This window comes from Lepisma saccharinum, chromosome 24 (assembly GCF_977018435.1).
Source record: "Lepisma saccharinum chromosome 24, izLepSacc3.1, whole genome shotgun sequence".
Taxonomy (NCBI): domain Eukaryota; kingdom Metazoa; phylum Arthropoda; class Insecta; order Zygentoma; family Lepismatidae; genus Lepisma; species Lepisma saccharinum.
The window spans coordinates 40,086,564-40,111,209 of NC_139252.1; the positions used below are offsets into that span (position 1 = coordinate 40,086,564).

The following is a 24,646-nucleotide window of genomic DNA, read 5'->3' on the forward strand; positions in this document are numbered from 1 at the left end:
CTTGCAATAAGTAGTGCATTTCTCTGAAATAATCTTGGTTTCAATTAATTCAGTTTTTTCTTGCTTTTGTTTAGGTGCACAATGTGTCAGGTTTGTGGTTCCAATGATCCAGGGTTTAATAGTAACTGGCAGAATAACTATTCAGAATGTGGTCCCTGCGCATCCCTTTCAATATGTCCAGCATGCAATGAGCCTTACATCGAGGGAGAGCTTATCATCCAGTGTGTTCAGTGTGAAAGGTAAGGTAAAAGCGCAGTCATAATATTTAATAATAAATATTTTATTTACTCATTAAATTAACAACAATTAAGATGCTATACTATCAATAACATTACGGTTTTAATTGTCATATTACTTCAAAATATTTTAGGCCTGATGAATAAATAGGATATTAATACTCTGCTTCCATATTCATACATTGTTTCAATTTGTTTATAGTGAAAAATTTTATAATAAGAACCCTATCATGTTATATATTGTTGTGTCGGTGTAATTTATGTTTGCATTGTGAATGTGGCTAATGCTGCAAAATATTTACATTGGCTCACTGTTAGTTGGTCTTTCATTTCCTTCACTACCTTACTTGTTCAAACATAATTATAGTTAAGTTTCTGTGCCGATTTAAATGTGAAGTTTCATAGAGAAGTATATATTTTTGTACTGTACATGAATTGGAAATGGTGCTGCATAATGGGTTGCCCCATGTTCAAAATCTGATGGAACCCCCAGAATTTTGGTGTTGACTGTGGTGCCTGCAGCAGAGGAGCCCCCTTCCCCCCAGTTGATCAATCTGACTCCTTCCCCCCAACATACAAGAAAAACTATACTAACTGCTATTTTTGGTCCCAATATGCATTTTTGTATGGCATTTATGTGTGCATCAAATGTGACTGCATCTCTGCAGAAAATGTACCCTCCCATCTGCCACCTCACCCTAATTTTTGGCTACTGCTGTTACTGCTTGGTTTAAATTTCAGTGAGAACCATTGATCAGGACCGCAAGGGCAGTGAACAGTATTCGTGGGGGGTCTCATTGCTTTGAACATTTACAGTGGGGCCTTGATTTTATGTTATTTTGGGGGATCGAGCTGAAAAAACTCAAAATGTGGAGAAATGTAAAATGTACATGAATAGTTTTAATGGGGAGAATGTAAAATACGGGAATGTAAAATTTGAGTTCCACTGTATCGCCTAATAAAAAAAGCTGCTTGGGTTTTATGTGAACTTAGAATGTAGAATACCATGCAGTATTTTATTTGATACTCTGTGTTTTTGTTTTCATTTAACTTATTTTGTTACACAAGTAGTGACTACATTTTAATATTTTTATCCATTTATCCTCAGTTTTCAAGTGACGGTTGTGTCTTATTTCCAAGTAATGCTTTCTTTACAGGTGGATACATGGATTATGTGATAGAATTCGAACTGAAGTGGAAGCAGAGAGGTGTGCTGAAGAGGGGTATACCTGTGTCTTGTGTAGACCAAGGGATGTGTTGCCACCTCATTTACTGCCGCCTCCACCACCACCCAAACAACCACCAACACCTACTAAAAGTCCAGGTAAAACACTATAAGGTTATTTCTATGTTTGCGATCGCCCACTTGATTGTCATAGATTAGTGGAGTGTGTATGGATATGTGATATTCCACATTTACAATACACTTCCATTATGGGCCATTCTGCATGACATCTAATTTTTTTTTGCACAACTTCGTGTGGAATAGGAAGATAACAAGTTCATAATGAACAAACGTTTTCTGCAGGGCTTGCATCCTGGTTGCCTGAGCCTGCAGTTTTCATGAATAAAATAAACTTAAATATCATCCACTAAAGCTGTCCATACAGAATTCAGATATCATTGAAACAGAGCATTTGTGACCCAACGGAATCAAAAATTGAAGGGCATTGAACATTTGTATGGGAAATCTTGACAGCTCTGAAATTACACTCGTTCACGATCAAAGACAATGATTTCTTTTTTTAGCGAGAGGTGGCAGTGTGCATGACAAACAAGAGATAAGTAGATTAGCTGTAATAAAGATAATAATCATCTTCCCAATGGATGATGTATAGAAATTCGAAAGAAGTGTGATATATTTTCTCGGTGTAATCTGAGTCACCAGAGAAACTGTGCGATGTTCACTGAATCATTTTAACGGATCACATATCATTAGTTGCTTTTCATTTTGTGATGCTCCAGGAGACCTGAGAACTCCAACCAGTATTTTCCCTAAGTTAACCAAGACGGCACCCCGTAGGCTTAAACAATCCACCTGATATCTCTATGCGACATCCGCTACAATTTCCTTTCAAACCTGAGTTCTCACTGTTATCACCTTATTTTGCAGGAAGCCCGCCACAGGTCACACTCGCAGCACCTGAAATTGCAGGTGGGAGGAAATTTGCCGGGAGGATCAACTACCCCAAATAAAATTTAAATTACCATAATTCCTTAACCATTTATGGTTTTTAATGTAACATACTGTACACAGTTCAACTATTATATATAGAAATATATAAGATTCTTGTTTCTTTATAAATGTGTACTTGAACCAACTAATGAAAGCGTCACTTGTCAGTTAATATCCACCATGAGGTTCCACACGATTTTTGTGTAAATAATCCTGCGACACACGCTTCACACGAATGCATGCATTTTCATACAATGATAACACTGGTCTACATATGAAATATTTTTTTCTGCTGACTTAGATATTTTAACTGATTCTATATAATTTGAGGTCGCTGATTCCAAATATGTAGTCAGAAAAAGTGCATTATTACAAAATGAAAGTAAATGTCTGATGAAAGGAGTGTGTGTTCTCCTGAAACGTCACAAAGAAAAACTGTTTTCTTATGCTTGTAATAACCATAAACTACAGGAAAATAATTCTATAATGCAAGCAATGCGTACATACAAGAAAAACTAAAAACAAAGTCAATTTCGGTTTCAAAAGCGGTAAATAAAATGAAATTTCGCTGTTACAGCGGTAAAGAAGCGGCATATAGGCATATAGAATGACATTTTGGTTTTAAAAATGTAAATGTAATCCCAAATTTGATTAAAAAACTACACTTACTACAAACATATCCCTTCAAATAGCACATTAAATCATTACCAGAATATTAAGTTTATTCCTGTATAAAGGGGTTCATTTTTGCTTCTCAAATATTTACAGCAGAATTAATCAATTTTCCGTGAATTGCATAACTCACAGGATAATTCTGACTTCAGAAAGTGTTGCATCTGTATATAAATGGTAAATTTCGTGACAAGACAGTGTAGGAAAATGCACCTTACACCTTTCAGAAACATGACAAATGAACATTACAATGTGTTATTTCGCATTTCATGTTTTCGTCAAAAATGAAATATGCATGCCTCTATAAATCAGTAGAACATCAGAATTTGTAGGTTTTATATCTGTACTTTCCCAGCATTGACAAAAATTTCTAGTTTGTTCCTGCTCTCTTTGTTTCTAGATGCACAGCTTTACACCTGATTTGCATGTCAATATGATCAATTTAATTTTTGTGTTGATAGTTGACTTAAGTGCATATATATTTTTATCATTAGAACCACCAAAATTCAACTCTCAGGCTCAGTTCTTATTGGATGGAGTTGTTCTATCTGAGATGGGAATGCATCAGATAAAAGCATTAACGATTGAGCAACCAAGGAAGAAGAGGAAAAAGGTTTCAACATCTGCAGATACAGAAGCTGGGATTATGGCTACCATTGAATATGTTGTCGCTGGAGAGAGTGCAGGTGAGGTGAAAATATTTTAACCTTTTTGCCACTGAGGTGGAAAATTTTAAATTTCCCTTCCACAGTCTCTGTAATAACACAACTAATAATGAACTAATTGAATGTACATTGAGATGTAATGACTTTTCATGTCGAACATTAAGATTTTGGAGAAAAATGTCACATTAGTAAATGTGAGAGTGGAATTTATGTCGTGATTGCCCTGCGTACATGAAAATTACATGGAAATTTGCATTTTTTTTAACATAATGATGTGGAACAAATTGTTTGTATTATGACATTAAAAAACTTTTTGTCACGTGCTGGCAACATTCTTGTTAAAAACAACACAAACAGCATGATATGAGAGACTAAAAGTTTGCCCAAGCTTTCAACTCCATCTCGGACTCATCATCAGTTCTGGTTGAGAAACTGCAAGGAGAACACAGTTGAGGTTCCGATGACCAAGTTTGTATCTCGGATGAGAGTATCCTGCTATCATCAGGCGTAACGAGCATCCTGTTTTGTGAATTTTTGGTCATCAGAACCTCGACTGTGTCTTCATCATAATCGGCTAGCCCTGATGATAACTCTGAGGTGGAGTTGAAAGCTTGGGCAATCTTTTAGTGTGTGTCGTATTATACTGTTTGTATTGTTTTTTAACAAGATTGTTTGTAGTAGTCGAATTTACAATCTTTTAATACTTGAAACCTGGCAGGAGAGTAGATGTTTTTGATATTTTTGCAAATTAACTAAATAAATAAAATTGCACAGTATATTTAAAAAAAACTGGAATAGCCTTCCAGTCGAATATTAGTAACCTAATGAAAAGTTATTATAAATTAGATGTCTAACAATGTTTGAACCTGGGTTTTTGGCATTCGGTCCAAAGTTATCATTGAGTTATCAACCAACCTCTTGTTTAATACCAAACTTTCCGCTAATAAGTTAAACTAGGGATGGGACCGATTAATCGGTACTCTATTGGTATCTGCCGATATAGGCATATCGGTTTATCGGTAAAATTACCGATTATTTTACCGATCCGATATATCGATAAATATCTTATAATTTAGTGCAAAATTCTGTCATTTTGTTGTAATTTTTATGGATAATCTCCATGCCCTACTTTCTGAAAAAGTGAATGTCTAAATATTCAACTTCTTTTGCATTGCAATCAGCTCGAAACACACATTTATTACAGAGATCAATGAAAATTTCAGGGTCTTCAAGGACCGTTTCTAATTTTATATCAGATCGGTATCGGTAAATTTTATATCGGTACTGTATCGGTATTGGCCAAAATTTCATATCAGCCCATCCCTAAGTTAAACATATTTTGTAAGTATGGAAATTAGAATTATAGGTGCATTTTGTCTTGTTGGTATGTAGCTTGCTTAGTGCGCTTGCGTTTTGCTCCAGGAATCTCTATCAAAATTCTGGTTATGACCCAACATTATGAGGGTAGGTTGGGAGCTACTTCAAGAGAAAAAGTAATGGACTCTAGTCTAAAGCCAGAAAACAGTGGCAATGGAGCTCATGCTGACCTTGCATCGATCAAAAGATAAAAATAACCAATCTTGATTTTGTATTGAATTGTTTGATGGTTCTAATAGTCTTAATTGAGCCTATGTATTTCTTTAAATACAGATAATTCCTTGGAACATGGTGATAGCAGCAAAGGAGAACTGGATGCGGTGGAAGAGCCCCATGAAGTTTATAAGGAAGGAATGGTTGTGACACCTAAGGAAGATGGCCGGCCCCCTGAACCTCCAGAAGGTTTTACCATTGTGTTAAATGAAGCTGGAGTCATGGTATTGAGGAAGAAAAGGCAAAGAAATCTACAAAGATTAGGTATGTCATGTGTAAATGTACAGTTTCTATTTGAATAATATTGAGTAGCAGAGGAAGTGATAAATTTGTAGATGATAGTTAGTAGAGCAATGATTTTCTGACAAAAACCATGCATCAGTGCCCAAAAATAAGATGTGTGCAACATGTTAGTGGCATATAATCTTGGTTAGCAACACTAGCAGTGCAGCATTTTGTCGGCGTGTGCAGGCAACATGCACCCAAGTACTGACAATACAGCTGCATAAAGAATTGTAAATCATAATTATTATTTTTGGTCTGAAATTTTAGCTTCTAGCATAAGTTTAGATTGTACTGCATAATATTTATATAAACTTAAAAATTATACCGACGATTAAGGCATCCTGTGTGATACCAGTACAGCTGGAGTGGAGTGTGGAAAAGTCAAACCAGAGTAGACAGGTCCTTTCACAAATATCATTTCAGGGCAAAATTTTGATTATTATTTTGAAACATACTGTATATCTGCGATGGTTAAAATATTTGTAATATTGCTGTAATTATGAAAAATCAAGTTCCAACACCACTTACGAAGCATTGCGGTGAATATTGTAACAATTAAAAGTTGTTGAAAATATTGATTAATATTAGTGAATATTCCACTCCAATTATAAGCACCAATTTACCAGAGTTTTGCTTTAAATTAGTAAAAAGTTATATCGGAATTTTTAAAGAAGGGGTTATGTAATCACAAAATGCAGTTTTGTCACATAATATTGGTACAACATCAATTGAAACTTTTGGTTTTGCATAACTTCCAGGATAATTTGACTGTGAAAGTGACAAGCAGCATTTTTTATGTACCTCGCAAACTAACAAAATGCTGGAAAAATATCTGTCTGTATTGGTAATTAAAATCCAACAGATAACTTTCCGATACCGTACACCTGCATTGGTATCGACTCAGCTGTAGTTTTATGTCCCTTTCCATGTATTTCTATAGAACACTATACTTTCTTGTGATTTTGTCGCATTTTGAGGGTGCTCTCTTACATTAAGTGTTACATTTCATTATTTTAGGTGTTGGTGGTTTTGCAGTCCGTTTACGAACTTCAAGATACAGAGAGAAGGGTGATGAAGTGGAAGTACAGGTAGCAGGAGGATCAGGTGGAAGTGGAGAAACAGCCCCTACAGAGATAAAGGAGGAAAAACCCAGAAGAAAACCGCAGAGGAGGAAACCAAAGAACAAACTTATGGAGACCTTTCCTTCCTATATTCAGGTATGTTTTGTGTAATACCCTTGAAGCAGTCATTGTACATTTTTTAGAGATGGGATTTCAGTATGTCATAAGGTGCTTTTGTTAGTGAAATCAATTACATTTAATTAAGGAATGGACTGATACTGATAAAGTACTGATGTAAAATTTACTGATACTGATAACTTCTTTAAAGCAAGAGGAGAGGAGGGAGGGAGGGAGGGAGGGGAGAGAAAGAGAGAGAGAGAGAGATAGAGAGTGAGAGAGAGAGTGAGAGTGTGTGTGTTAGTGTGTGTGTGTAACTAGGGCTCGGGAATTTATGTTAGAACATATTTTTTATTTGGCATCAGATCAAATACTGGAGTGAGATCATTACGTATCTGATGAAAATCAGCCGAAATAGACTAACTTCATAAGGCATATTTTGACATCTTTTACCAATTGTGCATTTTTACAACACATTTTTTCAATTTTCTCATAATAAGACATGTGTCTGTATAATTTCTTAGTTGTCTTGCATATACAGGAAAACCTCGTTAATACGATATTGGTTAATACGAAGTACCCTTTAATCCGAAGTTCTTCCCATTCCCCAGCCGATAAGATAGGATTTATAATGTATTTCAGTACGGATAAATCGAAATACGGATAATTTTTAATACGAAGTTGTTTACAAAATCCTTACGTGCTTAATTCGAAGTAGACACCTGCGTATGCGTAAGTCGACACGAGAAGATCGAATGTGGAGAGCTTGGACATTTTTTTTAACTTGACCTTGACATGTTTCCTTGTCCTAAGAGCTGCTGACAACTCGAGGGAAGCAGCCCGAAATGCCCGCTGGACATTGACATACTTTGTCAATGTGCATGGGAGGTCAAGCTTTTTCCCCGCTGAATGTGCCACCTTGGAAATATTCACCAGTGCTAGATGAGAAATGCGAGATAAGATCGCACGAATGTTCCAAAATACAAGATGCATGGCGCCTGGAAGTCTCACCCATCTGTCTGGCTCTGAGGTCGAGATACAGCAATTTCCCGTGAGCGAGCAACTTTTGGCCTGGTAGCCGACAACTTCCGGTAACCACTTTCATTTGAATGCAGCTGTCTGGATAGGAAATATTGCCCGTATTATTGTCTGTTGCAATGCAAGGATCATTTTTTTTTTCACACTACTGATAAAAGTTCAGTCTTCAACAAAACTGTGTTATCTTTAAAATGCCGATGATTTCCCTTCTGCCACCTGCTGCTCTAACTTCCAGCCCGTCTCATTGTGTTTATGCTGCAGCTGGCGCCAGTAGCGTCTGGAAAGCTCTCGCTTGCCGATAACTGCAATGACTCATCCAGTGTGAAACCATTAGCATGCTGCTGTTAAAAAGAAACAACAACAACAAAAAAAAACGGCAATGCTCAATGTAGGAATACGAGAGGGCGGAGCGAGTGTTTGACCTCCAGAATACTCCTGAAACCTACAATAAATTGTCGATTAATCTGAAAATACGCAAGTTTTGTAAAGCTTGTTTTTAATTCATTTTATGCTGATGAGCTAAGCGGGACTAAATATACAGTTTAAAGTGGGATCCAAACCAGAGTGATTATCGAGTGCCACACTGTTTAATGTGTCCTAGGATACACATTCGGTGCAAACAGATAGCAAGTTGTGTGTTTACTTTTTCAGAGTGGATTACAATGCAAGTTGAGGAAGAGTTTGAACTGATCCCTGCAATATGAAGTTAACTGAAGCAAAGAATACATGACTTTTTTTACGATGTTGAACCAGAACGAAATTTACAGCCCCGATTTTTTTGTTTTGTTTTTGTGCCAGGGAAAGGTTGTGTTCTATCCCAAGAGAATCTACTCTTACCAGTTAATGCTGTAACGGAACGCACATAAAATCCAATATTCATTCTGTCCGATTATCTCCCTTATCTTGTTCGCGCCAGTGTGACTACTGTCAAGATTCTTCCGAGTTTCACTTCTTGCAATAAACGAGATTGTTTCCTTTCCGTAGGTCTCCGTGCAAACGGGTTTTATGAACTAAAATTGTAAGAATTTCATAGAAGAGCAACGACTTTGCACAATTAAAAGAAAATACAGTTTTTTATAAGACTTTTTGCCACGACATGCAGCCCGTGGATAACCGGTTGTATAACTAGGTAGGATAAATATTGTGTTAACAGTCTCCTTGGAATCTTTGTGTCTGCGTTAAGCTCCGTGTTCTCATTTTGTGTAACATTTTTTACACTTTTACAATATTATTATATAGTACATATAAAGCTTATTTTCTGAGCTACCACCAAGTATAAAACATCCTTTGTGGGGGTAATTTATACTCTACTTTATTTACACCTGAAAACAGGCGCCATCTTGAAAAGTTTGGATAACTGGAGGTCGTTTAATACGAAGTTGACATTTTTTGGTCCCTTGAACTTCGTATTAACGAGGTTTTCCTGTAATTGGTTATTTATAATTTATTCTTCTTGCCTTTAATGAAATGGGTAGTTTATATTTTTCGATGGCAGGATAAGGAAATTATGTAGGAAGAAATTAAAAAGTAGATGCAGTCTTTTGTTATCAACTAGTACAGATCAGTAATACTCCCAGCCGAAATTTGATAGCAGTGTGAACATTATTGAGGAATAATATTCTCTGTCCTTGTTTTGCCAACACGAGAATCATCAGACAGGAAGTAACAAAGTTTCAATTGTTCTAATTTTTTTTTCACTTCAGTCAAAAGATTAAAGGGATTCTGACTTCATTTAATACCCCACCCTAGTCGATCTTCCCTGAAAGATACTGACTTCCCACATAATAAGAAATTCGAAAGTACTGTTGTGCATATTTTTGGCTTTACTGGGGATATTTTTGCATTTTTCTGACATATTTTTAATTTTTATAACATATTTTTAAAATTTATGACGTAATTACATACATATTTTACAGTTTTATAAGACATAAAGTTCCGGGCCCTACTGATAACCGATATCCTACCTATCTGGTATAAAATTACAAATAGTCCTTGAAGAACCTGAATGTTCATTGACCTTTAATAAATGCATGTTACCAGATCACTGTAATGGAGAAGAAGCCGTATATTTAGAAAGTTACTTTTAAAAAAAGTGTGGAATGGAGATTTTATGTTTATATCCATAAAATTTATAAAAAAAAAGCAGAATATTGCACTAAATTATAAAAGATATTAATAGACATGTCAGATTGGTAAAATTATTGGCCAATACTGATGTAGTACCAACTAGTTGGTGCGATCCCGAATTTAATTCATAATGAGGCTGTGTGGATAGGTTAATATTCGTTCTATCATGCGGCTTATAGCCAAAGAACATGAAATCTGGGAATTAATTCTAATGCTGTGTTGTATTACAAGGTGTTGACCGATCAGGAATTCCTAGAATGTGATATGAATTTTTGGGCACTGGGAATGATACATGAATTTTCTTCGTAAACATGAAAAATGACCACATTTAATTGAAAATGCACTTTTGCAATATTTTTATATTTATTTAGCTATCATCCTCTAGCTTTATTGAAAGAAACGGATGGCCAATCGCTACGCAGGGCTCTTGAAGTAGGATTGTTTTGTAAAATAATAATAATAATAATTATTATTATTATAATAATAATAATAATTATTATTATTATTATTTTTGTGGGGAGGCGTGAGGATACTACAAGAGCATGATACTTTGAGATAAAAATAAAAGAGTAACCCCAAATGTCTGTGGCAAATAGTTTGCCTTCTACAACACTGTACATTTGAAAATATTTCTTTTAGACATCCAAAATGGAGTCGTTGATCATTGTTTACTATTTTATGTTAATTATAATGTCTGGTGGTATAAGGAACTATTCATAAATGTTTAGTTAAAAATGTTAATAGAAATTAACTTTCACATAACAATAATTATTTTTTGCCTTGAATTTTTTTGAACATTTCTTTGAGAACCTGGAATTATACCTGAATTTTATCTAGGCCTAAGACCAGCCACCCTGTATAGGGACCAGCAAGGAGTGAAAGAGAGACAAATTAAATGTATAATTCAGGAAGAATGGTAATATCCAAGAACATAAAATTAGGGTTGCACTGTATATGTGATGCTATTCTAATGTGCCTACTTTTCGTGTACAGGAAGCCTTTTTTGGACGAGACCTCCTGGACATATCAAAAGAAAAGGACACAAGAAGTTGCAGTGATTCCGAGGATGAAACTGCATCTCTAGAACCAGTTAGTGAGGACAAAACTATTCAACTGTCACAGGTTTGTTTCATTCTCAGTAATTAATTGGGAATGCACCAATAAGTAACTTTAATTGATATGAACAGAAACTAAAACCGTTAGCATTCTGTATCTATTCAAAATACACACATTTCATCAATGTGTTTTTATTCTCACTTTAATTGAAATTTATTGACAAAGCTGGAAAAATTGTCACCTGGGTCTCCTACATGGCAGTCTAATGTACTACTAACTAAATTATATTGGCTCTATCTCATGTAAAGTTATAAATGTTTTAAAGTAAAACATTGATTGATTTGGCTTATTTTACTTCACTTTTTTGCCACCTTTGGTTAATTGTGAATGCGAGGATGAGTGACGACAGGATGAAATTAATGAAGGGACACTCAGGGGCATTCCAGGTCAAAGTGTCCCTTAATCTCAATTTTTAAAATTATATCCGATGCTGTAACTTCATCCTATCTTGCCGGCCCCCCTGGTGGAGTGGTTCATCATGCTATGGTGCCAGGGGTCCTGGGTTCGAATCCCAGCCTGGCATGGATGTTCGTGAGTGTCCATTCATCAATTTCATCATAACGGGTGTCCCACTCGAAGGTAGCCCCACAAAAAATCACGTCATTGTGTAAATATTTGACCGTTTGCGATGAAATTTTGAGAGAATGTAATGTATTCCATGAGAAAGGTGACACGGCAACACTGTACGCCGTAGCTGTTGAGGAAGGGCAGGAACAAACAAGTTTCAAGAGTCGTCGTTGTTGGTGCCGTGTTTTCAGTGAAGTGCGAGAAGTATCGTGAGGTGCTTGCTTGTTTTCAAGTCGTAGTGACAATGTATCGCTATTCTGTTGAACAGCACGTGTTTCTTGTGAAACACTATTGGATTAGTGGGTCATTTCTTTAGGATTATGGCCTCCCAGGTCACTGGATTTGACCCCACCAGACTTTTACCTGTCGGGTCACCTGAAAGGCAAGGTCTGTTGGGACAAACCACACACCCTTCATGAGTTACCATAGAACATCCACCGTGAAATCCAGGCAGTGACACCCAACGTTCTGGCACACACATTCACAAACTTACAATGTCATGTTCAAAAGTGTTTAGTCGCTGGGGGAGGACATTTCCAGCACCTCGTGTGATTTCATTTCCTCTCGCGTACCCTTTTTACACAACAATTTTTTGGGCTACTTTCGAGTTGGACACCCTGTATAATCACTCATCCCCATCTTCGCAAATTAGCCAAATGTCACACAAAAAGCGAAGTAAAATAAAGCAAATCAATGAAATCAATTGTTCCTATCTTGTGAGTCAACAATCTAAAATTGTCGTTTGGATAGAAGTTCAAGAATTGTACATAATGACATTAGGTGGTAGAAATTATTTTACATATTGTTAGTTTATTTTAACTTTTTGATTTAGTTTTGTATTGTGTCCCAATTGTGACACCAAAAAAAAATGAATTTCTCTTTTAACTGTTACTTTCCCCTTCAACTCCACATAAATGCATGACAGTAGAAATCTTCTTACGTCACGTGCCGGCAACATATTTGTTAAAACACTAAAATCACACACAAACAGCACGATGAAAAACACTTAGGAGTTCTTCCGAACTTTTGACTCCTTCACGGAGTTATCTTCAGGGCTGGTTGAGTGGAAGTACAACCGTGTCCACTCCATCTTCCCTCGACCAGCTCTGAAGATGACTCCGTGAAGTAGTCGAAAACTCAGAATATAAAGCGCAAGTTCAAATTGGGTTTCGAGATCTTAAGAAATGCCCCTGGAAATTTGAAACTCAAATAAGATTCAAATTTTATGAAACTGACATCGAGGAACTGAAAATCAGATTCTCGATATCTGTTGCAATAGGACCAAAATTTTACAGAAAACCCTAGAACTGCAATCGGTAGCACTAGTAGCGATGTCAATTGGACTACAGTGAAACGAAGTTAACAATGCCCATCCTTTTCAAACAGTCAATTTCCTCATATACATCTACTCCTCAACAGAATCGCCCCTCCCCCCTTTCTATACCACATTCCCCCAACGCCCCCAGGCTGCCATCATACAACCTGAATATGCCCTAACCTATAGTTACAGCTATCCTTTCCCACTAAACCTTTCCCCCAAGCATGGAAACAACAACCCGTATTGACCAGAGCGAAACGTACGCTCCCCGACTGAAAAGGAATATCAGCATTAAACACAGAAATATGTACACAATTTACACTATAAGAAAATCATAAGATTTAAATCGCAAAATCACGAGTCGATAATAGATGTTTATTTAACAACAAGCATTTATAGCAATGTCAATTACAACTTTATAACGGACCCTGTTTATCCTTGAAGTAGGCCACGTACTACAATTGCGTGCCTGCAATTTCACAACTATCAGACAAGAAGTGATAAGTTTCAACGAATAATAATGACAAATCCATACTCAAGATTATAAGCAATAATGTCTTTCCTTTATGCAGGCAACACGAAAATAAGTAAATTTACAATATAAGGAATTATAATGCAATTCAGTATTTTATGAATTTGTACCTTTTCTCAAAAATTTGCCCTTAAGGATATATGCTTGCACATGTATATTTTTAGATTAATGGAGCATAATACAGTCCCCGTTTAACATTCTACTTAGAACATAAAAGGCCTTTCCCAGCAAGCTAGTTGCACTGCATACCGATACTGGTAAATACGAAAATCGATACTCTTTTCTACACCAATTTTTTTTTTTAAGTAAGCAAATGTATAACCTAATGACTATGATCCATACATGCTGGAATATTGTTGCCTAAATTAATTCAAAGATGAATCAGATTCAAATTTACACATTCAGTACCCTTTAGCCATCATTCGAGTTCCTTTACAACATTTTAACCAAGATGGCTACGCGACGCGCAAATTTTCCCGCCCAGTCTAACGGAAGCACAACTCGCGCATAATGGCCATTATCGAACACACGAATGCTAGCATATGAATATAGTAGATAAATTATTGAATATTTCGTGTTCCTGGTACACTCACCTGATTACTGCGCAGGTATTCAAAGAGATGTGTACTTACACGTCACCAGTCCTCCGGCCGGATATGTCACCACAGAATTCAACTTATAATATCCTTTTCCACACTAACTTTTATTTCGAAACTTGTTGAGATTCGTAAATTGCAACCTTTTGGGAACATGTCCAACCATATGGATTCACTTATAGTTTTCATTCAGCGCGATTTCCAATGATTCTTTTTCCGCCCGTTGCGTTTCAACCACCATCCACATGTCTCCTCTGGGACCGAGTCCCTGATCCGTTCCTCCAATCACCAGTTCTTGCATCCGATTCCATTCGTCCAAGCCCCTTCGTTTTTTACTAGGCCAACGGGTTCCACGATCCGTTCTTTGGAATCAGTTCCTGTTGAACGGTACCTATATTCCGGCTTCATGGATCTTTCTTCTTTATGCAAGTTCGTAATAATCAATACAAAATAAGTCTGCATTCCAACTTGGTGATATGTTATTAGTAAACAATATCACTCTTTGTATTAAGATCTCAATCATAATTAAATTAATAAACAAAACATTAATTTGACAAATTTAAATTCAGGGTGCACTGAGGACATCTATTGAGAGTCCTTTGAATCAAATATCAGCTCTGTCGGCTGATCTGTATCCTACTGCCATCTATGGGCAATTACAGTACCCAATAGACTTCTATGTTATCAACCAGGTTAAACCACATATATCAACTTGTGAGGAACGCTTATGACACCTACCGTCATAACTGGCGCCCAACTAAAGGCCGAACCCCGTACAAACAATTCCATCTTTTAAACAATTTACAACTAAACGTTACACTCCAACATACATAAATATAGCATAAGACATATACTCTATTGATACACATAAGTCCCAAAGAATTATTTACACTATTAACAATGTATTAGTATTTACAGCGTGATTACTGAATGAATTCTTCAGAAAGTGAATGCCCATTTCGCTCTGGTCAACACATGCTTGCTCATAACACCAGGTAATAAATGAGTCATTGACCCCACAGCTGCACGCTGTCCCGCCGCAAAACCTTGCCCACTTGGCTCCACCGCCCGCCGCCGGCAAGATTTCACTTGGACTTTACGACCACAGAATCCCTGATGTTTGGCTCATTAAATCACTTCCCTGATCAAGGCAGTACAGCAAGTCTGAACAGAAGCAATCTAGGAGCCACAATGACCCAAATAACCAAATTTGTAAGGCTGAGGAAAAACAACAGAATTAAATCCCAAAACTGCAGTCCGCCGCGAAACCACACCAACTTGGCTATCATGCCCGCCGCAGGTATGATATCACTTGACCTGCAAAAGATTTATCCTGCCTAATTTCAAAGACTTTCGTTAACATCCTTAACCCCTGCCCTGGCATTTGGTTGCTCACAGGAACCGATGAGTATCGGCAACAACTCGTTCACCCCGTCCAAATTCAACTCCTGCACCCTTTTGACCCAAAACAACCATTTGTCGCGGGAACATAACCACAATTTGCAGTTTTCGATTGACTGATTATTTAATCTTTCTCCTGATAAACAATCAACTAACGACAACGTCGAATTCCCGTTGTTCTCAACGCACAGATAAGGTCCTACAAACAGTTGACAGTACTTTTTTGCTATTTTATCTTTCAGACCACCTGGGTTTTGGTTTTTAATGAAGACCAAATTACCCACTTCGACGGCAGGATTAGCCATCTTTTCGGCATTGAGCCTTTTTAATCTTTCTTGCCTTTTACTAAAACTGTTGAGATTTGACATCACCAGTTTGCCATCCCACGTGACGTTATTTTCCCCGTCCCTAAGCGGAATATCCGTCAGTCTTCTTGACATATTTAACCTAAGCTCCAAAGGAGAGTATCCCGTCTGAGTCGCAATGGAACCGTTTAAGAGGTATAGCGCCTGTGCTATGTGTTCCGGCCATTTGTTATGATTAGAACAACACAGCACCCTCATCAATCGATTTAACTCTGAGTGATAGCGCTCGACCAGGTTTGAGCTAGGATGGTATACCGGAGTATACACCAGTTGAATACCCCATGTTTTCATAGCCTCTTCAAAAATTTTTGACTTGAATTGCGGTCCGTTATCAGAAACTATCTGTTTCGGGACATCTAAGTGCACAAAATAAATCTGAGTCAACTTATTTACTATCGTCTTGGCATTACTATTAACAATGGGATAGGCAACCATATACCTGGATGCAGCATCTAAAATCGTAAATAGGAATCTTTCCCGCTTCGGACCCAACGTGAACGGACCTTGGAGGTCAACGAACAGTAATTGCCCAGGTTTGTTCATGACGTGAGATTTTGCGACGAATTTTGCCGGATGTTTATTTGGTTTGGTGCGCTGACAGAGCTCGCAATTTTTTACGTAAGACTTTACATCCGTCTGCATCCCTTTCCAATAAAATACTTGGTAAACTTGTGACAGGGTTTTCGCGACACCGAAATGTCCCAAATCATCATGACATGCGCTCAACACTTTTTCAATTAACTTGTCAGGAATGCAGATCCTACAGCGAGAATCTGTATGGAAATCTTTAATATACAATACATCGTTATACAAACTATACGTTTGGTTCCAAGTTCTAGATCTAGGATTGACATTCACCATCGTGCCCCTTAAATGATCAATGATTTGTTTCAAATTAGTATCCTGACTCTGAAACAAGATCAATTCTTCTCTAGTGACAATTTCCTTAACCAAGGGTGAGACAGCTGAAATGTTAACTAAAAATTGTTCATCCAATACATCGGGAAAATTCCTGCTCAGTGTATCAGCCAAAACATTGTCAGCTCCTTTACAATACTGTACCACAAAAGAATATTGTTGCATTTGGATGAACCATCTGGTAAGTCGAGCATTCCAAGAATGGGCCGACTCTAGCCACGTAAGGGATTTGTGGTCAGACACGACTACAAACCGTCTACCTTTGAGAAAGGTGGAAAATTTCCCTATGGTAAACAGGATGGCTAAAACTTCAATTTCAGTCGAGGTGTAAGACTTTTCATATGATCTGAGCAGTCTACTAACAAATCCTAAAGGTCTCATGTTTCCCTCTACGATTTGAAAACAATAACCCCCTATTCCCACAAGAGATGCATCCGTTTGAATATAAAACGTTGCTTCAAAATTCGGAAAATTCAGTGTCACCTCTTGGACTACCAGCGACTTAAGTCGCTTAAACGCCTCATCAGCTTCCATGGACCAACACCATTTTGTCTTCAATTTCAACAATTCATATAAAGGATTCGCAATGATGGCATAATTGTGTATATATTTAGCCAACCAATTGAAACTGCCTAGAATTTTTTGTAGTTGTTTCAAATTTTCTGGTTTACGTAAGTTGACTATTGAGTCCACGTAAGCTGGATCCTTGGTGATACCCTGCGTGGAGATGATATGTCCCAGAAATTTAAACTCTTTAACCGCGAATTTGCATTTTTCCAACTTCAATGTGAAACCTGCACAGCTTAGCCTTTCCAACACCAAAGCTACGTGCTTTAGATGCGACTCGAAGTCCCTAGACTTGATTATTATATCATCCACATATACAACCACAAAATCCAAGAACGAACCGAGCACTCTGTTCATCACGTCAACAAATACCGCTGTGCCGTTCACCGAGCCAAACACCACCCGCCTGAATTGATACAAAATACCCTCGAATGCAAAAGCAGTGTACCTGCGACTGTCCTCATGCAAAGGTACCTGCCAATAGGCATTTCCCAAATCAAGTGAAGTAAAAAATTTACAGTGTAAAAAAGAAGTCAATAGATCATCAATTTTCATTGGAGTCAGTTGCATGGGTTTAACATGCTGGTTGACTTTCTTTAGATCGACGCACAGGCGAATTTCCCCATTAGATTTCGGGACAACTAACAACGGCGAACGGTATTCTGAGTCTGATAGTTCTATCACCCCCCATTCTAACATTCGATTTAATCGTTCCCTCACCTTGTCTCTGTATGCATAGGGAATAGGGTAGTTCTTTGCAACGATCGGGACCTTTGTGTCAAGTTCCATGCGATGGACATATTCTTTACACAACCCTGGCTTATCCGAAAAGGTCTGTTCAAACGAGGTTAGCATCCCCAAAAACCTTGAATTTAAATCCCCATCTAGATTTAGAAAACCTTTTAATTTGTCTATCCAATCTAAGGGTTGATTTTCTAATCCGGGTGAATTCAAAGATACGTTGGATATTGGCACCTCCGACTCCAGAGTGTCGACTTCTTTAAGAGGAGTAAACTTTAAAAGAGCCCTACCATTGGGTGTTCTATAGAAAAAGGCCTCCTCGTCAAAATTGAGTTCCCCATGAATCCCATATATGACATCTAATCCTAATAACACAGGAATATTTAAATTTTTCACTACGATAAAACGCACATAGTAATCATAGCCCCCCAAATTGATCATTACCTTCGCAATTCCCTCTACTGATTTTGCTTTTGAGCCGGAATAATCAATCAATTTTATGCCGGAAGCAGGTTCCAACCTTGGCCTAGAGATTAATGATGAGATGGATTTCCAGACGCTCATTCCCAATAGGCTCGCCTCGGCGCCACTGTCGCAGAGGGCAACAAATGGTTTACCTAAAATAGCAATTTGAATCAAAGCAGAAGCGCACCGTTTAGAATCAATATTTACAGGTACAAGTAAATTCTTCGAATCATCAAAATCAGTTCCTTCCCCGATGTCATTAATATTTACATACATAATGGCAGGATGTTCTACCTTACTCTCACCCCCCGCCCGTAGGTCAGAGCTTCCCTTCGGTTTTCCGAATTAGGTCGTTGCATGGACGGTTCATCAACCGCATGAACCTCGGCCTCAACCACAATCTGCGAATTTGGTTGAGTAACCCTTGGCTGCGATTTTCCTAAGACTCCTTTACCCCTAAGAAAATTGAGCACACACACCATACCTTCCCTATTCCAGTGCACACGATCCATTTTTCCCCGTGAAGGATTACCTATGAACTCTTCAAACAAATTTACTCGTATATCGCCCTGACTGCTGAAGAACAGCGAAGAGATGTCATGCACCTTGACATTTCTATCATCGTGAAGTGAAACTATAAACTCATTGATCCCTTTCCATTTCCTCCAAACATATGAATTTTCATTACGCATAATGCGTGCTAAGGGAGGTAGGGTCAACCAATTAACTTCTTTTGTTCTGTGCGATAACAGACGTTTCTAACATGTTGCGCTTAACAACTTCTTCAGATTGGAAGTTAAGGATGTCATTCGTGCCAATCATGAGAATGACCGAATCGGTCAACTTTGAACACGATCTTAATCTACTGTTCAGCTGCTCTGTGGTTTGCCCACTCACCGACAGTCCTATACCCCGATTACCTTGCTCATCAACAATGAGTTGACCGTTACAAAACTTCTGAGCAAGCCTAAGCAACATGCTATCGCCGATCAACTGTTTTCCTTCCAATAATGGTTCACAAGTATTTGACATCTTAGCTACATCCCTTTGACCTTGCTGTACTACTGAGGCGATCCCTTTACCAGGAGGATTATTCCCAAGCGAGCTCACATCACCTCCTTCGATGCGAGTCGATCTCCGTTTCCCGACGAAGAATCCTCTACAAAATCTTTGTTATTATGCCATCGCCGTTTGGACTTAGGACTCGAACGAGTGCCCTTCCCACCATTCATAGAGGGAGTTGTCAATGTGGGAATGCACGACTTGTCCTGGATTTCTGAATCCTGCGAAGCAACCATAACTTTGTTAATCCCTGCCTTGAAACTCTTGCCCCGCAGAGGAGAAGCTAGGTCTCGCTTGACAACTGCCTCTTTCAGCGACTCAAAATTTTCTATTGCGTGAGTTGCCTCAGCGAAAGACGAAATGTCCTGCATCACCAAATGTTCTCTTAATTTGTATGGTAAGAGAATACCCAGCTGAGCTACAATATGCAATTCTTCTGCTTTGGGTTGGATGGTGCGAAGCAACTTAAAGTTCTTAGAGAAGAACTGTAACACGCTTTCCTCAGAGGTTTTTTGATAAGGTGAATTTAATACTTTTGCCAGGCAGGTACTACGCCACCTTGAGCTTTCATAATGATTGATGAATTCTGATTTGAACAAATCATATGAGACCAATCGAGCCTTTCTTTCGGAAAACCAGATCTTCGCACTCTCAGTCAAGAGTTTTGGTACATATTTAATGTATTGAACCTGATCGATACCATACAACTCCAGAAGTTCCTCCACTTTTTCGAGGAATTCAGTGGGTGTTGCATTTGTAATCAGACCATTAAACTTTGGAAACTTCAACAAATCTTGAGGTTTTATACTGAACAACTTCGTATGAGCCAAGCCCTGATTCCCCTTAAGATCAGATTGTTCCCCGTTTCCCAGGCCAGCACTCTTCAGAGCTTCAACCCTTTCTAAAGACCTACACGGTTTAACCCTTCTATGTCTGGTCTTTAAATAACTTTTCCCTTTCAACGCAGTCAGTCCCTTCCCAGGTCTTTCAGTTTCCGTAGAAGACTCTGCACTAGAAACACAGTTGCAAACAAACTGTTTTGATTCTATGATTGTCCGACTATCTGCAGTGTCAGAATTATCCGTAGAGGTGGCCTTATCCTTGCGACCCACCCCAGTGTCCCCAGAGACCAAGTGACCAACATCTTTACTCTTAACTGGTTTACCTAGATTAACTTGCAGACGGTCTACTTTACATGTACCTTCTCGACCCCAGCTATCCAAAACCTTGCTAACTCTACCCATCGAGTCCTCAAGGGACCTCAGTGTCACCATAACTTCTGCAGGCACGGTGTTAACAACCAGAGCTTCATTAGCTTGATCCTGAGAAGAAATATGTTTCAACTGCTGAGAAGGCGAAGAAACTTCCTTCTTTACTACTCCCACCTCACTATCACTGACCGATTTTGCTAATTGAAGACCTTTTGGAATTTGCCTCTTCTCTATATCCTTACCTCCCAACTTATCCAACACCCTTTTTACTATTTGCCCTTCCAAGGATTTGAAACGATTTTCATTATGAATTTCCATCTGGCCCAAGGACTTTTGCACACCCTGTACTTCCACATCCAACCTACTAGCCAGATCTTCACATTTCTTATCAAGCCCCTCCGCCCTGCTTATGCATTCAATCCTATATTGTGATAACGTAAGCGTAAGTTCTTTGAGGCCCTCGCAATTCCTAACCAGATTTTCCTGCATATTTAAGATACATTTGTTTGTATCATTGAGGTCAGCCCTAAGGTCACCTACCAAACTACTGGAGTGCTCAGTCAATTCAGACTTCAACTTCTGACTGCTCTCCTTAAGTTCCTGCTTGAGCAACTCCGTGCTCTCTTTGGACGCCTGACTGCTTTCCTTAAGTTCCTGCTTGAGCAACTCCGTGCTCTCTTTGGACGCCTGACTGCTTTCCTTAATGAAGGAAAGTAAGGTGTCCAAAGTCACTGGTTCATTTTCCGTAACCATTTTTTTTTTTTTTAATTAATTAGAATTAGAAACAAAATTAATTTGTTTAACGCGCGAGCAAATCCGACCACTGCAGTCACCCTGCCATTGAGTCCTCGTAATCTTATGAAGCGCAAGTTCAAATTGGGTTTCGAGATCTTAAGAAATGCCCCTGGAAATTTGAAACTCAAATAAGATTCAAATTTTATGAAACTGACATCGAGGAACTGAAAATCAGATTCTCGATATCTGTTGCAATAGGACCAAAATTTTACAGAAAACCCTAGAACTGCAATCGGTAGCACTAGTAGCGATGTCAATTGGACTACAGTGAAACGAAGTTAACAATGCCCATCCTTTTCAAACAGTCAATTTCCTCATATACATCTACTCCTCAACAGAATCGCCCCTCCCCCCTTTCTATACCACATTCCCCCAACGCCCCCAGGCTGCCATCATACAACCTGAATATGCCCTAACCTATAGTTACAGCTATCCTTTCCCACTAAACCTTTCCCCCAAGCATGGAAACAACAACCCGTATTGACCAGAGCGAAACGTACACTCCCCGACTGAAAAGGAATATCAGCATTAAACACAGAAATATGTACACAATTTACACTATAAGAAAATCATAAGATTTAAATCGCAAAATCACGAGTCGATAATAGATGTTTATTTAACAACAAGCATTTATAGCAATGTCAATTACAACTTTATAACGGACCCTGTTTATCCTTGAAGTAGGCCACGTACTACAATTGCGTGCCTGCAATTTCACAACTATCAGACAAGAAGTGATAAGTTTCAACGAATAATAATGACAAATCCATACTCAAGATTATAAGCAATAATGTCTTTCCTTTATGCAGGCAACACGAAAATAAGTAAATTTACAATATAAGGAATTATAATGCAATTCAGTATTTTATGAATTTGTACCTTTTCTCAAAAATTTGCCCTTAAGGATATATGCTTGCACATGTATATTTTTAGATTAATGGAGCATAATACAGTCCCCGTTTAACATTCTACTTAGAACATAAAAGGCCTTTCCCAGCAAGCTAGTTGCACTGCATACCGATACTGGTAAATACGAAAATCGATACTCTTTTCTACACCAATTTTTTTTTTTAAGTAAGCAAATGTATAACCTAATGACTATGATCCATACATGCTGGAATATTGTTGCCTAAATTAATTCAAAGATGAATCAGATTCAAATTTACACATTCAGTACCCTTTAGCCATCATTCGAGTTCCTTTACAACATTTTAACCAAGATGGCTACGCGACGCGCAAATTTTCCCGCCCAGTCTAACGGAAGCACAACTCGCGCATAATGGCCATTATCGAACACACGAATGCTAGCATATGAATATAGTAGATAAATTATTGAATATTTCGTGTTCCTGGTACACTCACCTGATTACTGCGCAGGTATTCAAAGAGATGTGTACTTACACGTCACCAGTCCTCCGGCCGGATATGTCACCACAGAATTCAACTTATAATATCCTTTTCCACACTAACTTTTATTTCGAAACTTGTTGAGATTCGTAAATTGCAACCTTTTGGGAACATGTCCAACCATATGGATTCACTTATAGTTTTCATTCAGCGCGATTTCCAATGATTCTTTTTCCGCCCGTTGCGTTTCAACCACCATCCACATGTCTCCTCTGGGACCGAGTCCCTGATCCGTTCCTCCAATCACCAGTTCTTGCATCCGATTCCATTCGTCCAAGCCCCTTCGTTTTTTACTAGGCCAACGGGTTCCACGATCCGTTCTTTGGAATCAGTTCCTGTTGAACGGTACCTATATTCCGGCTTCATGGATCTTTCTTCTTTATGCAAGTTCGTAATAATCAATACAAAATAAGTCTGCATTCCAACTTGGTGATATGTTATTAGTAAACAATATCACTCTTTGTATTAAGATCTCAATCATAATTAAATTAATAAACAAAACATTAATTTGACAAATTTAAATTCAGGGTGCACTGAGGACATCTATTGAGAGTCCTTTGAATCAAATATCAGCTCTGTCGGCTGATCTGTATCCTACTGCCATCTATGGGCAATTACAGTACCCAATAGACTTCTATGTTATCAACCAGGTTAAACCACATATATCAACTTGTGAGGAACGCTTATGACACCTACCGTCATAACTGGCGCCCAACTAAAGGCCGAACCCCGTACAAACAATTCCATCTTTTAAACAATTTACAACTAAACGTTACACTCCAACATACATAAATATAGCATAAGACATATACTCTATTGATACACATAAGTCCCAAAGAATTATTTACACTATTAACAATGTATTAGTATTTACAGCGTGATTACTGAATGAATTCTTCAGAAAGTGAATGCCCATTTCGCTCTGGTCAACACATGCTTGCTCATAACACCAGGTAATAAATGAGTCATTGACCCCACAGCTGCACGCTGTCCCGCCGCAAAACCTTGCCCACTTGGCTCCACCGCCCGCCGCCGGCAAGATTTCACTTGGACTTTACGACCACAGAATCCCTGATGTTTGGCTCATTAAATCACTTCCCTGATCAAGGCAGTACAGCAAGTCTGAACAGAAGCAATCTAGGAGCCACAATGACCCAAATAACCAAATTTGTAAGGCTGAGGAAAAACAACAGAATTAAATCCCAAAACTGCAGTCCGCCGCGAAACCACACCAACTTGGCTATCATGCCCGCCGCAGGTATGATATCACTTGACCTGCAAAAGATTTATCCTGCCTAATTTCAAAGACTTTCGTTAACATCCTTAACCCCTGCCCTGGCATTTGGTTGCTCACAGGAACCGATGAGTATCGGCAACAACTCGTTCACCCCGTCCAAATTCAACTCCTGCACCCTTTTGACCCAAAACAACCATTTGTCGCGGGAACATAACCACAATTTGCAGTTTTCGATTGACTGATTATTTAATCTTTCTCCTGATAAACAATCAACTAACGACAACGTCGAATTCCCGTTGTTCTCAACGCACAGATAAGGTCCTACAAACAGTTGACAGTACTTTTTTGCTATTTTATCTTTCAGACCACCTGGGTTTTGGT

At 38.3% G+C, this 24,646-nt stretch overlaps 1 protein-coding gene across 14 annotated transcripts in view; it reads left to right on the forward strand.

The window, feature by feature from the left end:
- Positions 1–24,646, forward strand: part of LOC145978331 (histone-lysine N-methyltransferase 2C-like) — a 184,919-nt gene that overhangs the window by 38,840 nt on the left and 121,433 nt on the right. For all 14 annotated transcript variants that reach the window (XM_083110895.1, XM_083110904.1, XM_083110906.1 and 11 more), the window contains exons 16-21: positions 75–239; positions 1,394–1,560; positions 3,579–3,770; positions 5,400–5,603; positions 6,642–6,841; positions 10,961–11,089. In XM_083110895.1, coding sequence (XP_082967021.1) covers positions 75–239; positions 1,394–1,560; positions 3,579–3,770; positions 5,400–5,603; positions 6,642–6,841; positions 10,961–11,089 — 1,057 coding nt within the window. The remainder of the gene's footprint in view (positions 1–74; positions 240–1,393; positions 1,561–3,578; positions 3,771–5,399; positions 5,604–6,641; positions 6,842–10,960; positions 11,090–24,646) is intronic.